A 16384-nucleotide genomic window follows, 5' to 3' on the forward strand; every position below is an offset into this window, starting at 1 on the left:
ATTGTATCTATAGAAGTCATTTACACATACAACACTTGGAAAAAATAAAATGCGATCCCTATCAGTAATATAAATAAAAGCTATTAATACTTTCAATACAAGAATACTGTAGCAAGAACACAATAACACTTTCAATACAAGAATAACTAGATGTTTCTGAAACAAAGTGCTTTGGGGAGCATTACAGATTAATCTATGTTTTTAATCTCTGCACTAAAGAAGCTCCATTGCACTAAACCTTGCTCAGAACTAATGCAGTTCTTATTAAACTACTCAAAGCAAAGAGAAGACATTTTTATCTTTTGAAGAAGAATGCAGCAGGCATCGCATTAAAACAGAAATTTCAACCATGAGATTTCTAATAATAAATGAAGATGAGCATGTCTTTCACAGAAAAGTGGAACAAGCACCCATGTGAGCTAGGAAATGTTCACCCAGAAGCCTGCAACAACAGAGAAGATACTGAGCAGCTACAAAAGCTCCAATGGAAACTGAATTCAAACCACTCCAAGCCTAACATCCCAGTGGATATGTATTAATTCAAAATCCTAGGGCATAGAAAATAATTTTCCTACTCTACTAGTGACCTACAATTTTCTACTAGTGACCTGTAGTTACAAACCACATGTCCAGGTAACAACTAGCACACTTCCACCACCAGCAGGTAGCAAAAAATTATTTTGACTGCATCGATGAATTTTCCCCTTAAAAAAAAACCTGAAAGGAACCAAGTCTGAGAACAAACTGACAAGGGCAGAGATACTAGATGAAACATAAGATCTGAATTATTTTGCTTAGATTATATAGGTCCCAAAAGTTTCAAAGAAAAAATAGTTCAAAATAAATTAATTCATTTTAAAGTCATTCATTAAGTCATTCTCTTACCACAAATAGAATTTATTCTTGCTGTAGGTCTGAAGGTATCCACAAAATCTGACACTAAATTACCTAGTAACTGGATGAGAAGAGGAGAAAAAAATTAGGGTTTACGTTCCAGACACTGATAAGGAATATTTAAGACTTAAAAATATACATGTGCATACATTTAAATAAAATATGCAGAAATCTACTAAAATAACTAGCTTCCTATTTCAAAAAGTTGGAAAAATCATCTGGAACATAAAACCACAAGATCAAAAATGTGGCATTAGAAAGGCGGTGCAGGAAGCACTGTTCCCCATTTGAACTCAAATAGGAGTTTACGTAAGGACTGTCTCCTGTGCAAACTATGTTATCTGAATGCGCAACACTTAGAAATAGGCAATTTTAAATAAGCTATAATTTCTGTTCATAACAAATCTCTGCCACTAAATACCAATTCTACATAGAAAAATTACCCAGATTAGTACAATCTACTTTAAACCTTCTCTCAAAAGACAGTGACAGTTTTCCCGTTAATACAAGGGAGTTGGGATTTGACCCTTTTCCAAACACCTAGTTATTTTAACAGAATACAAAATTAAAAACTGGATCAATATAACGTTATTTTTTGAAAACAATGACAATTTGGAAACAATTTCCATTCCACCAGAGCCCCAAGCATCTCTGCATAACTGAGTTTAAACACAGAAAACACTGGTCAGCTATTTAAAGTGATTTTTCTTATCCTGAAGCCACAGAGAAAGCACAGTGATAGGTATGCATGACCTGCATTTCCAAATGTATTCAACAAAACCAACTCAGTGCTTCAAGAGTTTTGAACATCAGACCATAGGTCAAAATTATGGCATCAGTTTCATGCAAGAACACATGGAGCTGCTGCTGCAATTACATCAAGCCAGTATCTTCATTTATGTGACTAAACACATAGCTTACTGTTGAGGAGATTTTAAATTTTCACATAAGCTTTGTTTTAAAATATAGGTGTTGTGTGCAACAAAATTCCAGGGTACATTATTTTATATTATATCATTACCCAGTGGGGAAGTTTTCCTTCAGGGTATAGTTTTCTTATTTCTGTAACTGCAAAGTAGGCAGGCAGCAAACAAGCATTTCTTTCTAAGATGTAGGCTACCACCTATAAATAAAAAACAAATACATCAGTGTAACAGATCCTGGATAGGGTAAATGAATGTGTAATCTATCTACTGGTCTGAGACAGCGCACTAAAACAGATACAAGAATTGAAATACTTTTTCTTGAGTTGTATTATGATAGTAACACTTCATTCTCAAACCTGTTTGTACAAGCATAGTAAGTTAGACCGTTTGAGCCTAATTAAGACCACGCCTATGTCTGCCCACAAAGTACTGAAAACAATTACTATTTTTATTCATTAAGAAAAAACTATTAATCGTTATTATAGCTTTTAAATCTTACATTATGCAAGTCAAGCATTGAGCCTGACTCTCTCATTAGGGATTTTAACACTTACTTACAATATCCCACAAAAGCACTTTGATTACTGAATAAACTGCAATTACAGTAAAGAATTGGAACACAAACAGCAAGACTTTCCTGTTGAACTACACCAACAATCAGAGCTATCCCAACCATCAGAAACTCACTAATAACAAGAGAATGAGGCCTATCTTCCTCTATAGTGGTACAAAATCCATATAGTTACCTCTCTTGCTGCTAAAAGTTGCTGTACAACAGCTGAGCTCACAGTGTTTGGAATTGTTAGGATTTTTTCTAGGATCACTTTCAGCAGATCACGCACACCCTGCAAGAAAGCACATAAAATTAACATTCCTAGATATTCTTTAGTTCTGGCAGAAAGATTACACAATCAATATGGTCAGACAATATTTTGACAGAAAAATTATTTCTTGCTGCTAAGTGTCAGAAAACAAATTGCTACAGAGAATATTAATACCGATTCCATTAAATTTTAACACTAATTACATTAAATTCCTTATGGAACTTATTAGTCTTAGGATGCTCCAGAAGAGAAAGCAACTGTTGGTATTCTGATGTGTATCCAGAGACATCCAACTTAACAAAGCCTTCTGCAGCCTGACCAGAGCAGTGTTGCATTTTATGTTTTCTGCTCTAACATGATCAACAATTCAGCAAGGTGATTCCCTGCAAGACATGCACGGTTTCCTACTGCTTCTGTTGGAGCTGTGCCACGGCAAGAACTTGGATTTCAGGAGCTTTTTTGCTATGTAGCAACAGAGGATTAAACAGATGACAGAATTCCAGCCTTAATGCCTGACAGTTTTTATTTTCCAGTGTTTACCACTTCCACAACTGCATTAGGGTTATTTAGCTTGTAACTGAAAATGAAGGAAAGAGACTGTAACTGAGAAGAGCATGAAGACTTACACTGTAATACAAAATTATCTTAGGGTAGAGTTCAAAAAGCATTAGCAGTGCTCACTGAATTTTCTTTTGTAAGAAAAGCAGAATTTGAAAAATTGGATGTTTCTGAGATAAAGCCATAAAAACAAAGGTAGCAAATAACATGTCTTTGCAAAGAGAAAGGAATGAGTGGAAGATACCTTGTAGTCTACACCTCCAATAATCTTCCGAACCAATTTAAATGTTAATGCCCACAGCTGAGTCCTTTCCCATTCAAGTGTATCAGAGTTTATCAGAGATTCACAAACCATCCTAGCAGAAGAAGACGTGCAAGAATGAATGGCAGATAATAAGCACTTATTTTCCAGTAGTAACCGTACAATGTCATTGCAGAAATACCTCAAATATAACATCTTCTATGTATCTAATCAATTATTCCAACATGGCTCACCTGGGTGGCAAAAGTCCAGTTTCTACTGCCATTGCTAGGCAGTCATAAAGAAAAGAAATTCTTTTAGGACTATGTTGGCTATGAATGAATCTTACAATCCACTGGACACACTGTTCATGGGACTCCTGAAAAATACAAGAGGGGAGAAAGAATATATTTACAGGTAGTGAAACAATTATCAAATTCATATAGTATACTACTATGAAAAAATGAAACTACAACAACAACAGGACTATAAATAGGAAGAAGTAATCCAGTTGCCCAACCTATAGTTTTTCCTACAAGTCTTATGATCGTATTTTGAAGCCCGCTTGTCCAGCAGAAGTTGGTCAGCTGTCCAGTACAGGAAGCATTCCCTAGCTTAACCACTGACTTAATTCAGTTTTTGAAAATAAGTCAGCACAGACTAAAGTAAAACAGAACTGTTCTACATTATTTTTTCCCTTTCACAATTATAATCAAATTCAGTGAAAATAAAGATGAACAGGCTTCCAATCATGGAGCAGTGTCTGGAGGTATCTAGCTTTTGAAAGGTGATTGTTTAACTTAGCCATCTTATATTTTTCTCTTTTACCTACTTATTGACTTCTACCAAAAACTCAGGGACAAACTACCCTTTACTGTTTATTTCTTTACTGTTACACTTCTATTTGCTTACCTTTATTTGCACAGCACATGAACCTCTGCTGAACAACTATATAACCTTACAAATCTCAAAATTACCCTTCTTTTCTTTCAAAGTCTTCCTATATTCTTTACTACACCATGTCTGAAACCAGATTCTGAATGACTGGACACAGACCTTATAGCTTAAGTGCTTGTCTACTAGAAAAGGTATATTTATATTAGAAAAGTATATAGAGTACAAAGACATAAACAACCAATCAAATGTTAACCTGGGAAAGACTGCTCCAGAACTGCCTAAAAGCTCCCAGGCAGCTGATCAGTTTGGTTCTCTCATCTTCAGGAGTGTCCATAAACATCCTAATGCAAATAAGAACATTAGTTATTAGCAGTACCTAATGAAACAAGTAGAAAAATACATTTATACATAAAATCTTACACATATAAAGCAGTATTACACTTACCCAGGAAAAGCTTCTTCAATTACTTCTGTTTTCTGTAAGAGAAAAATGCCAAGTGAGCTACTGCTAGAAGGTTTTCTACACTTATCACAGCCCCAGGATGAAGCACAAAAGACAAAGTCACATTGTTATGGGATTGTACCAGAGGACAGGTGTGATTTCTGCTAAAATCCCACTATTCCAAAGATGAGACAGCTTTGTTTTGCTTTGTTTTCATACAGACATAAATGCTGCACATCCAGATTAAGGCTTTGTTTCTTTGATTCGGGTTGTTTTGATTTGGGTTTTTTTTTTGTTTGTTTTTTTTTTAATTTTGGGTTTTTTTGGCTTCTAAACACTTGGAGATTAACTCACTTTCCCAAAGCTGGAGAAGTTATTTGACTGCATTATTACAGCTCTCTTCTTGTAATTTTAAAAATTAGTATTTTTGAATTCCATTAAGTTTTTGCCCCTCTTATGTTCCATGACACTCAGTTACACAAATCAATTAAATACAATTACTTTCTCATCCAAAATTAGATCCATTGCTTTTAAAATCAGATTAAATGATGTTATGGTCTCGTACTAGGTAAAAAACTAAACATTAGTATCTCCTCTAAGACCTTCCCTTACTCCCCCCTTTTCCCTTTCAACTATATTTTGCTCAAAGGCTTCTACATAATTATTCTAGATCTTCAATAAATAGGTTCTGGAAAATATTATCCTAAAGCTTTTCCTACCTTTTGTAATAATTTCATATTACACTCAGGTGTGATCTATCACTGACCACTGTGATTTTATTGTTATGTTACAGACATAAAAGCACGTAACAAAATCAACTTTTTGGTGTTCCCTTTCCATCATTTGGCCCAGAAATGCCAGTCACTGCTACTCAAGAACCAAAGGAGAAGCTGACACTCATCTGCTCTGCACAGAAAGCAAGGGAAGGTTTGCTGCTGCCCACCAAGTTGGGACCAGCAGCAGGGAAAGCGGTAAGTTGCTATTATATCAGTTATGGCTCCAAAAATATGGAGAAATTTTCTCAGGAACTATTTTGTTGTTGTTCCTAGTCAATCTTAGGCAAATAACATTGCATAAAAACAGGCAGTGTTACAACAGAGGCAAATGACAATTTTTAAAAATGGGAAAGCAATCTGAATGGCAGCGCCAAAATGAGGAATCGGCCACGTGTAGGCAATTAATATGCTACAAGCAACTTAACATCACACAAAGTACATTATGCATTTTATAATGCCAGCTTAAAACAGAAAGGTTGAGATTTTCTTTCCTCTACTGAAATTCATCATATGGAAATAATTTTCAATTGCTCTGAGACCTACGTATTCTTTCCACTTCAGACATTTCAATCAGCTTCTTTTTATCTGAAATGTCAGTCAGGTCCCACTCAGGATCAGCTCCTGCCACCCCAGTGTTTCCAACTGCAAATGTCCAATACCTACCAAGAAGCTCATTCCTTTATGCTCCACACAAGTGTGATTAATGACCCACTAACTTGGCTTCACAAAGGGAAAGTCCTGTTTAACTAACTTAACATCTTTCTATCATAAGGTCACCCATCTAGAGAGGGCAAAGAGAAGGCAGTGTGGAAGTACTTTTTCTGGATAATGCTTTTAATACTACCCCTCACAGCATCCTTCTGGACAAGCTGTTGAACTGTGAGCTAAGTAGGTTCACAGTGTGTTAGGTGGAAGAAATGACTGGAGTGCACAGCTCAAAAGGGTGCAGCCAGTGGGGCTGCATCTGGCTGGTGATGGGTCACCAGTGGTGCTCCTCTGGGCTCAGTTCTAGAGTTCAACATACTTCTATTTCTGTTATGGTGCAGGAGTTGAATGCATCATTAAAAGATAATCTGCTGATGATTAACTAACCTGACAGCTGCTGTTGACTCTCTTGAGGGATGAGAGGCCTTACAAAAAGATAGACTAGAGCACTGAGCAATCAGTAACATGAAATATGGCAGAGTTTGTACCTAGGACACAGTACTTCTGGGCACAAGTATAAGGTGGGAGAGGAATGGCTGGAGACCAGCCCCGCAGAAATGGATCTGGGAGTGCTGGTCAGCAGCAGCTCAGTGTGAGCCAGCCAGCATGACCCAGGCAGCCAGGAGGGCAAATCCCATCCTGGGGTGCAGCAAACACTGTGTTCAACCATCCAGACAAAAGAGGTGATGATCCTGCTGCACTCAGATTTGGTATGGTCACACCTCGAGTACTGTGAGCAGTTCTGGGGCCTTGAGTGCATCCATGGATAGCCAGCAAAGCTGGGTAAAGTGCTGGAAGAAACGTCCTATGGAAAACTGAGGGGGCCTTTGGGCTAACTGTGCCTATTTTTGCAGGCAACATTGTGCGTGCGTACTTCCACAATGTGACCATGCCATTACGCTAGCTCGCCCACCCGAGACATCCATCTTCTCCTCGTCCCCTTAAAAACTCCTTACACTGCTTATTTTACAGGAAAGTCAGCATTGGCTAAGCAAGCTGTTTTACGCCCAGCCCAACTCTGTCCCAGCTTTCCCTATGAAGCCCAGCGGGGGTAGACGGCAGCCCTGAAGAATCACCTTCCCTCATGGCTCCCCCGCCGCCGGGAACAGCGCGACACACGGCCGGGGACGGCGGCGGAGCTCCACCGCACCGACTGCGCCACGAAAACCCAAAACACCTCTCCCACCCTCTTGTAATTTCCTTCAGGATGGCCCCATCCCCCCCAGAGGGACCACGGCGGGCCGCAGGGACCCGGACGTGCGGCGGGCCCGCCCATAACGCAGTCCCGGCAGCGGCGGCGCTCCGGGGACGGACTCACCACCACCTCCTCGAAGATGCTCTGCAGCTGCGTCTCCATGGGCACCATGGGGATCGCCATGGGGCCGGGCCAGGCCCCGCCGGGCCCTTTGTCAGGCGCAGGCGGCGGCGCCCACCCCTCCTTCTCCCGCCCCGCCGGAAGCTCCGTCCCGGATCCGCTCCCCGGGAAGCGCCTGCTCGGCCCGGCTGTTCCGGGGGGCGCCGCCCCGGCCTGCCCGCAACGCGGGGGAAGCAGCGCCGCCTGAAAATTTAGGAGTGACTTGGTTTTGTTTTTCTTTTTTTACTAAAATATTCGTTTAAGCTTCTTTGGTTTTTGAGTAATATTTTCGTAGAATAATCTTTTCGTAGAATATTTTGGTGAAATGCTGGTTCTGGTTCTTACGGCAAGGACGCTGAGATCCCTCTCTGCAGGGCTGGTCTCCAGCCACTACTCTCCCAATTTCTACTTGCGCCCAGTGTGGTGTAATTACTGTGGGGTTATTCATTCCTGTATCTAACGACATCCAGCAATACAGGATCACAGAATGGGTTGAATTGGAAGGGCCCACAGTGGATCATCTGCTCCAGCCTCCCTGCTCAAGCAGGGCCATCCCAGAGCGCGTGGCGCAGGATTGTATCCAGACAGTTCTTGAATATCTCCAGTGAGGGAGACTCCACAACCTTTCTGGACAATCTACTCTGGTTCTTGGTCACCTACATAGTAAATAAGTTCTTCCTCATGTTCAGCTGGAGCTTCCTGTCTATCAGTTTCTGCCCATTGACTCTTGCCCAATTGCTTGGCACCACTGAGAAGAGTCTAACTCCATCTTTTTGGCACCCTCCCTTCAGATGCTGATAGATATCGATGAGGTCTCCTCTCAGTCGTCTCTTCTCGAAGCTGAAAAGGCTCCCTCAACCTTTCCTCTCTCGTAAGAGAGGTGCTCCAGTCCCCCAGTCATCCTCTTGGGCCTCCACTGGACCCACTCCAGGAGCTCCATGTCATTATTGCCAGACCTGGATACAGTAAAATGCAATAGTATTGCATTTAAAAATTAATACAACAGTATTACTTTAGAATCACAAAATCATTAAGGTGGAAAAAGACTTCTAAGAACATCGAGTCGAGTCCATTTTCCAAGTCCCTCACCAAACCACATCCCTAAGAGCTACATCCACACATTTTCTGAACACTTCCAGGAATGGTGATTCCATTACTTCCCGGAGCAGTCTGTTTCAATGCCTAATCACCCTTTGAGTAAAGAATTTTTTTTCCCCAGTATCCAATCTAAACCTCCCCTGGTGCTATTTGAGGCCATTTCCTTGTGTGCTATAACTTGTTGCCTGGGAGATGTGGCTGACCTCCATCTGACCACAACCTCCTATCTGGTAGAGACCATTATACATACATATATATATGCATATATGCAGAGGTTTTCATACTAAAAAAGAAATTTAAAATGCCAAATCAAGACAGTTCTAAAAATTTGTTTGTGTTTGATGCTGACACTGTATTTTCTGAGCTGTCTGTGGATGTTTGGCTACAAACATCCAGTTGGTGCTGGTAAACAGGTACAAACTTACGTTTTCAACAGAAAAATAAAGCTGATCACCTCCCTGTCTGATCAAATATCTGGCTGATAACTAGAGGCCTCAGTGCAGTGAAAAATTAACATTCTCAGGCTTGGAGTTGAGCAGAAGGTAGCAGAGTGTACTTATGGGGAAAACACTCACATGGAATTGGATAGACAATTACTTGTTTTAAATGTAAACAGCTTTTGTGTAAATAGGCCTGGAAGAATACATAACATAAACAATGAGAAATGGTATTAGTAAATTTAAGAAGTACCACAGAAGACAACGATACATGGGGCATCAGTGTTTGCACAGCTAGCAGAGACGTGTGTTGTAGGCTCCAGGCACAGGCTGCTTTGAAGTCAGTGCTTTCTTGTCAGCAATGGGAAATTTCTGGTTAGGAAACAAATAATGCTTGCATGCATATTATTTACCTACATATACATGTAACAGATGATCATTGAAAACAGAGGGGATGCAATTGAGAGTCTGCTTGTGCTTGCTTGTCTTGCTCTTAGAATTGGGTTGTCCTTAGTCTTAACATGAGGTTATTTATTCTGTAAGAACTGTTATTTCTACTCTTAATTGTATGCTTATTTAAAGATTGCTACACAACAATCTGATGTGCCCATGCATGTCCCATCAACACCCAGTGTCAGCACTTTTTATTAAAATGACAATGCACAGGGTGTCTACTCAAATTCACACAAATTCTACTCAATCCATTCCCACAGTGACCCATAAGAGGACTGGAAACTGAGCCCAAAAGTTGTTTTACTTGTCATAATGTCCTATTATTATTTTGAGGACCAGTCTACTATTCTTAATTTTTTTCTGCCTTACTGCTCTGTCAGATTCCTAGGATAACAGCCATTCCTATCCAATCCTAATACATACCAACATACAGTCTATCCACTACTTTGTGCCTAATACAATTTTACCTTAATTTTAAGTCATTAACCAACATACGTTCTAAACAGAACTTAGCATCTAAATCTAGCTGGTCATATTTAGTAGACAGACTTAGTCTAATCCTAGTTAGAGTCCTGGTTCACAACTTGTCCCAAATACTATACCAGATTTTGAATTTTAAAACTGAACCACTCAACCATGTAATATCCTTGAACCCCCAAAAACGTTTAAGTGACAATTTCCGTCCTAAATTAACATCTTGTCTAACCAGACCTCGTTTTAACAAAACTGAACTACCTATGATCCTTTATGAACCTTTATGTAGAAGAGCAGTAGAAAGCAGGCTCTTGGTCAGGCACAAGAAGTATTACATATTATGTAGATGATTATGATTAAATTTATTGCTAATGCAGTATCTAAATATTGCCAAACCAGTATACAATATAAGCACGTTATAATATATAAACTTATTATAACCAGCTAGAAATATACAGGTTTACAGTCCAAAGACTTACAAAGACTTACAGAATGCACAATGGCACAGCATAAAAGCACCTGTGGAGCTGCTTTAGGATTCTGACTGGATTTTGGTGCTTTTACTCACCTGCCCAAAAGTGAGTGTTCCTCATCTTTGGGCTGGATGTACCCTGTACGCACCCCTTCCAGGACAGGGTGCTCTGCCTAGAAGCTGCCTGCAGCCTGGGAGACCAGTTTGCCCAGCTGGCCCAGTCTCCAGCAGTATTTTAAACACCTTTACAGGCTGATGTGTGCCAAAGTCATTACAACTCCCTGTCTCTTAAATGTGCCATTATGGGAACATCCAGACTGTTCCTCCTGGAATGCTCACTGAGTGTTCTTACCTTTGCACCATTCTCACTTGATATTCTTATCTTAGGACAAATTTTATTTCCCATCAGGGACAATTGTAAAGGAGTGGGGTGTGTGTTTGGGAAAGGGCACACCTGCTTAACTTATCTCAGTCACACTTTGGCAGAGAATCTCATTAATGGGATGGAGCTGGAAGCAAGGGGTGCTGTGGCAGGTGAGGCCTAAGCAAAGGTCATCCTGCTTTGCCTAAGGAAGCCAAGTATCTAGGAGGAGAAACAGTACTGCCATTAACCCTGAAGTGACTGCACCCAGGTTTGTCTGCCAAGGCAGGAACCACTATGAGTACTCTGTACTGAGTAACAGAGCCACACACCTCACCAAACAAGGCAGAAAAGCAGCATTTACATCAGGATGAAATGACCCTATTCACCCACGCATAAAAAAAGCAATGCACTTTTCAAAATGGTTGTAAATATCGTATTACTCTAACAAAAACACCTTCATCAAAATGACCATTTTAATGTTTGTGGGTAACAAGAAACACTTGCAAGAAAAATGGTTAAACTTTGAAATGTTTTTTCCTGAGTGCCATTTATTTTAGAATATAGATGACAAATGAGTACAAAAATGTTTAGAATTCATGGTGTGTAGGGTCTGACTAGTTCTTCATGGCCTTAGGGGATTTGTGGCTTCTTAATAATGAAAATTGAAAAGTGTCTACAACACAGTGCTATTCAGAAATTACTCTTCCCATGTTCCTGACATGCTTATGGCTGAGATGTGTTCTTTGAAATGTGTTCCTGCCTGTGTTCTTTGAAAACATCTTCTTCTTCCCGAAAGTGTCAGATGAACTGAGGACTGCAGTGTAACTATGGGAGAATAGGGGTTTTGTTGTACCCCTCACCCAGTATTTGAATAGTGTCAGTCTATATTCAGAACAGCAGTCAATCAAAGTTATGATTTAGTAATTGACGGCAGAAAGGAGAATTATTTCCTTCTTACTTGTTTTTTTTTAGTCTTATGTATTGATCATATGGATTGTTTGTGTTTTTTAATGTGAATTTCATTTTGGTCGGGATGACAATAAGTATTTTTAACATATGAGGCCCTTGATCTTGAAACAGAAAAGTCTGGGTTCTTGGTTAATATTTGTTAAGTTTTATGATAAAATTTAATTGGTGAGAAATATTCTAGAATACCATGACTCATCATGGGGAGTATAAAGTATGTCAAGTTAGAGCAATGATTATGCAAATATAGTAAAATCAGGTATATGAGATCAGATCCTGTTGATTTTAGGTGTTGCTTAAACAGACTGAGACCCTTCTTTCTGAGTAGCGTGGGGTACACAAGGGGCTGGGAGGGGGCACAGCTGGGATACCAGACCCCAGCTGACCAAATGGATACCCCACACCATACAATGCTGTGCTCAGCAATAAAACTCTGGGGAAAAAAGAGAAGGCATAGAGAATGGTCATAGTGATGGTGTCTGGCTTCCCAAGTAATTATGACATGGTGGAACTCTGCCTTCCTGGAAGTGGCTGAACACCTGCCCACTGATGTGAAGTAGCCATGAAGTGATTTTGCTTTGTGTGAGTGGCTTTGCTTTACCTATTAAGCTGCCTTTATCTCAACCCACAAGTTTTCTCATTTTTACCCTTCCTGTTCTTCCCTGCTACCCACAGCAGGGGACATTGCGAATGGATGTGTGGGACTGAGCTGCCTGCTCAGATTAACCCACAAGTGTGCTTTTTGTCACTCAGTGTGGGGCCAGAGGGATTGAAGATAATGACAGATTTGATAGGAGTGTGCTCCACTGGATTTACAGCTGTTACAGCTGTTTGAGCTATTAATTGGCAGGCTGCTGCTTTCACTGGAGGACCTTCTTGCTTTGCTCTCTATTAGAATGGAGTGATTGTTCGTGGTTGCTGTATGCTGTAGTGCTTATCATCTCACTTTCCTGTGCCTGGGGACATTTTGTAAACAGCACTGGCCATGTGCCTGGGCTGACAGATGGCCTGGTCATTGCTGCTGTTCCGGTACTTATATGGCATGTTGTAACTGTAGTCTGAACTCAGGTTGAAGGGGGTGTGAGCTCTGAACAACACCAGGCTGGAGGAGGTGTACGCCAAAGTGTCTGTGGCTGTGGATATGGCCATAGTGGAGCAGTTACACTCCTGAACAGTACAATCATTTAGGTTGGAAAAGACTGCTAAATCCACCACTAAGTCATGTCCCTAAGCACCACATCTACATGCCTTTTAAATACCTGCAAGGATGGTGACTCCACCATACCCCAAGGCTTGACAACACTTTTGAGGAAGAAATTTTTCCTAAGAGCAGCTAAAGGCCTTTTCCTCTTGTTGTGTTACTTGTTACCTGGAAGAAGAGACCCACTCAGCTACAGCCTCTGTTCAGTTGTTGCAGAGTGATAAAGTTCCTTCCTAAGCCTCCTTTTCTCCAGGTTAAACAGCCCCAGCTTCCTGAGCCATTTCTCGTAAGACTCGTGTTCCAGACTCTTCCCCAGCTCTGTTGCCCTTCTCTGGACACACTCCAGCCCCTCAATGTCTTTCTTGTAGTGAGGGGCCCAAAACTGGACGTGGCACTCGAGGTGTGGGCTCACCAGTGCTGAGTACAGGGGACAGTCACTGCCTTGGTCCTGCTGGCCACACTATAGCTGATCCAGGCCAGGATGCCACTGGCCTTCTTGGCTACCTGGGCACACACGGGCTTATGTCCAGCTACTGTTCACAACACTGTAAAGTCCCCTTCTGCAGAGCAGCTTTCCAACCAGGGCAAAGCCTGCAACCTGGGAGTAAGTCCATGCCAGCATGGTGAGACAAGAAGTAATTGTGGAACCTTAATAGCCTCATTCAAAGGGTCCAGGTGTGGAAATTGAAATGGATGCAATGTTTAAGTGTTGTAACTCATTGCTTGAGTTTGTGTTATATGGGAAGCACTAGAGCAGAAGCTGCCTGAGCAGAGGGCAAGCCTCACAAGAATCCTTACAGGTTTGACCCAACCTGAACAGGTTTTGGCAACAAGTAGCTCCACACAACACACCTCCTGCCCTGAGCAATCACCACAAGAGATGCAACCCTGGTCATGGAAGAAGGCAACTCAGTGGGCATTTTATGGACTTTTTACAGGGGTATCCCATAGAATAATGGAGTGATATCTGTCTGTAAATTAAAGGATGATGATGATGATGATGATGATGATGATGATGATGATGATGATGATGTGTGTATGTATGTGTATGATTATTTGGGTTGTACTGGATAATGTGAGACTTGAGCATAACACAAACTGCATAGAATAAGGAGATTGTACTAATTTGGGTTGCAGTGGAGTTTATTTTCTTCATACCAGCTTGCATAGTATCATGGTTTGGATTTTTTATATGTAATTTTAAACATTATAAATTTAATTATTTTAAGTTGCAGCTCATGCAATGCTCAAATTTGGAATTAGATCAACATCTGAAAAATTACACATTCATAGTCCTAGTAGGCTATGAAGGTACATTTTCATAACAGTCAATCCTTCCAGTAGCCACCAAGTTGAAAAACAAATAGATTTTAAATTGCACTTAAACAAAACCTTTTTTTTTAAATTTGATTCAGTCTTATACACTTTGTTTTTATTTAGCAGTTATAACTACTGAAAAAAAGGAACAACTTGTAAGAAGCAGAATAAAAAGTTGAGACAAAGATGAATTGAAACTAACAGGAAGGAATCCTGTGATGCTAAATAAGGAAAGGGATCTGAAAACAGGCGTGACACAGAACAAGAACTCTCCTTTCATATTGATTTTGTATATTTAGCACTTTCTTTCAGGATAAATTCTCTGGATGACAAGCTTTTAACAGAAGAGTTGAGTACTTGAGTATTTTTGCATTTTACTGCTTAGCAACATTTTAATTCTAATCTCCACTTAAGTGTTTGCCTAATGCTGTTCTTATCTTGAACAGTCAGGTTCCCTGAACACAGATAATGTTTTTCAGCCTTTGACCTTTCAGAGTAGTTTTCCTGCTTGCTTTGGCTTCTTGTGAACCTGATGCTGATGTAAAAGCTGAGATCTCATAAAAAGACCTATGAGCAAAGTACTAGAACTCTTGAAGAAGGAGTGACATCTCACTCTCAGCTGACACAGCTGGGGAGGCTGAGGAAAGCCTCAGCAGACAAGAGGCAGATCTCCACAAAATGGAGCTTGAGGATGATATAACCAAGGATCACAGAGGATATTCGGATGAGTTGTCTTTAAATCCAGAAGAGTACGTGAAGAAAAAATCTGTCTTTAAATACAAAGTCATCTGTGCTGTAAGTAGTGCTGCTCTTCAGGGCTGCTAGTTTAACAATTCTCAAATCTGCATGAGATTTTGAAGTTTCATTGTTTCACTGTAATCGTTCTGGGTAGATTAGTAACTGGTAGTTAAAATTTGACTGCATGAGTGTGTGTCACTGAAACGGCAGTAACTTCACTGGCACATTTCTAAAGTTCTTCTGGTACCTATGAAGCAATTTTCTTTTACTGGCAGTTTTTGTTGTACTTCATTAACCCGACAGTTCTTTTACATAGTGAAGACATTGCTTCGATACTTTGTTTTAGATATTGTCTTAAAACAGATGTGTTTGTGGCCAAAGCAACCACACTTTCTTTTTGCTTATTTTGTATATTTACATTTGTCATTAGCAAAACAGAACCTATAGGCAAGTCGTTGGCAAAAAACACTCAGGAAGTAAGGCATGAGAAAAGCCTAATGAAAAGTTTTGTACAGTATTGTCTGTCCCACACCTTAAATATTGTGTCAACTCTTTACCTCTTCCCTGAGGCTTTAAAAGCTATGCAGCTGCCTTGTAAATAATAAATGTAGGCTTTTTGTTAAGTTTTAAAAATATTTTTTTCTGTTCGTAACCACAATAGAAACAAACATTAAATATGTGTATATGTTGGCACAAGCTCTTGCATTTGTAAATTGAAATTTAGAGGAAACTACAGATACTGATTTTAGAAAGCTTGCAACTTAATTTTGAAAGCAGCCCTATGAGGAAGAGAGTCAAGCTTCTATACTTTTCAGCTTTGTCATCAGAACAATCTCACATAGTACGGTTTCCTATTTAATGCTGCATTCTGCAAGGATTGCATAAAATATGAAGGAAATACTGGAAATTGTGAAAAGAAAATGAAATAGCAGACATGTTTTTCCTAAAGTCATCAGTTTAAAATGAGTCATGAGAAACAATGTGGGAAAATTGCCTATCTATAAAGGAAAGTAAATACCTTCAAGAGGTACTTGGAAGAGTAAAGTGAGAAATTTAAGTGTCCTAAAACATATTCCTTCCTTCAGATGCACTAGTTTCCAAATGCCCACCTCTGTAAAACCCAAAATCTGCATATATGAGGTGTAAACTATTAATATTCCATTCTACACTATTTATGTTTCTGATAAATCCAATGCATTAAATACTTTCTTGGCAACTTTTTCAGCAGAGAACTGTATACTCACAAT

General features: G+C 39.9%; 2 protein-coding genes across 8 annotated transcripts in view; one reads left to right on the plus strand and one right to left on the minus strand.

Moving 5' to 3' along the window:
• Positions 1 to 7666, minus strand: part of MED23 (mediator complex subunit 23) — a 37767-nt gene extending 30101 nt beyond the window's left edge. For all 7 annotated transcript variants that reach the window (XM_062489983.1, XM_062489984.1, XM_062489982.1 and 4 more), the window contains exons 1-8: positions 7582 to 7666; positions 4786 to 4817; positions 4594 to 4681; positions 3698 to 3822; positions 3447 to 3558; positions 2567 to 2665; positions 1916 to 2017; positions 886 to 955 (exon numbers count right to left, since the gene is read on the minus strand). In XM_062489983.1, coding sequence (XP_062345967.1) covers positions 886 to 955; positions 1916 to 2017; positions 2567 to 2665; positions 3447 to 3558; positions 3698 to 3822; positions 4594 to 4681; positions 4786 to 4817; positions 7582 to 7641 — 688 coding nt within the window. In that variant the 5' untranslated portion in view covers positions 7642 to 7666. The remainder of the gene's footprint in view (positions 1 to 885; positions 956 to 1915; positions 2018 to 2566; positions 2666 to 3446; positions 3559 to 3697; positions 3823 to 4593; positions 4682 to 4785; positions 4818 to 7581) is intronic.
• Positions 7667 to 15077: 7411 nt separating this feature from the next.
• Positions 15078 to 16384, plus strand: part of ENPP3 (ectonucleotide pyrophosphatase/phosphodiesterase 3) — a 35705-nt gene continuing 34398 nt past the window's right edge. Inside the window, exon 1 of the mRNA XM_062488815.1 lies at positions 15078 to 15194. Within this exon, the coding sequence (XP_062344799.1) occupies positions 15078 to 15194 (117 nt within the window). The remainder of the gene's footprint in view (positions 15195 to 16384) is intronic.

Source organism: Cinclus cinclus, chromosome 3 (genome assembly GCF_963662255.1).
Source record: "Cinclus cinclus chromosome 3, bCinCin1.1, whole genome shotgun sequence".
In the NCBI taxonomy this organism is placed as follows: Eukaryota; Metazoa; Chordata; class Aves; order Passeriformes; family Cinclidae; genus Cinclus; species Cinclus cinclus.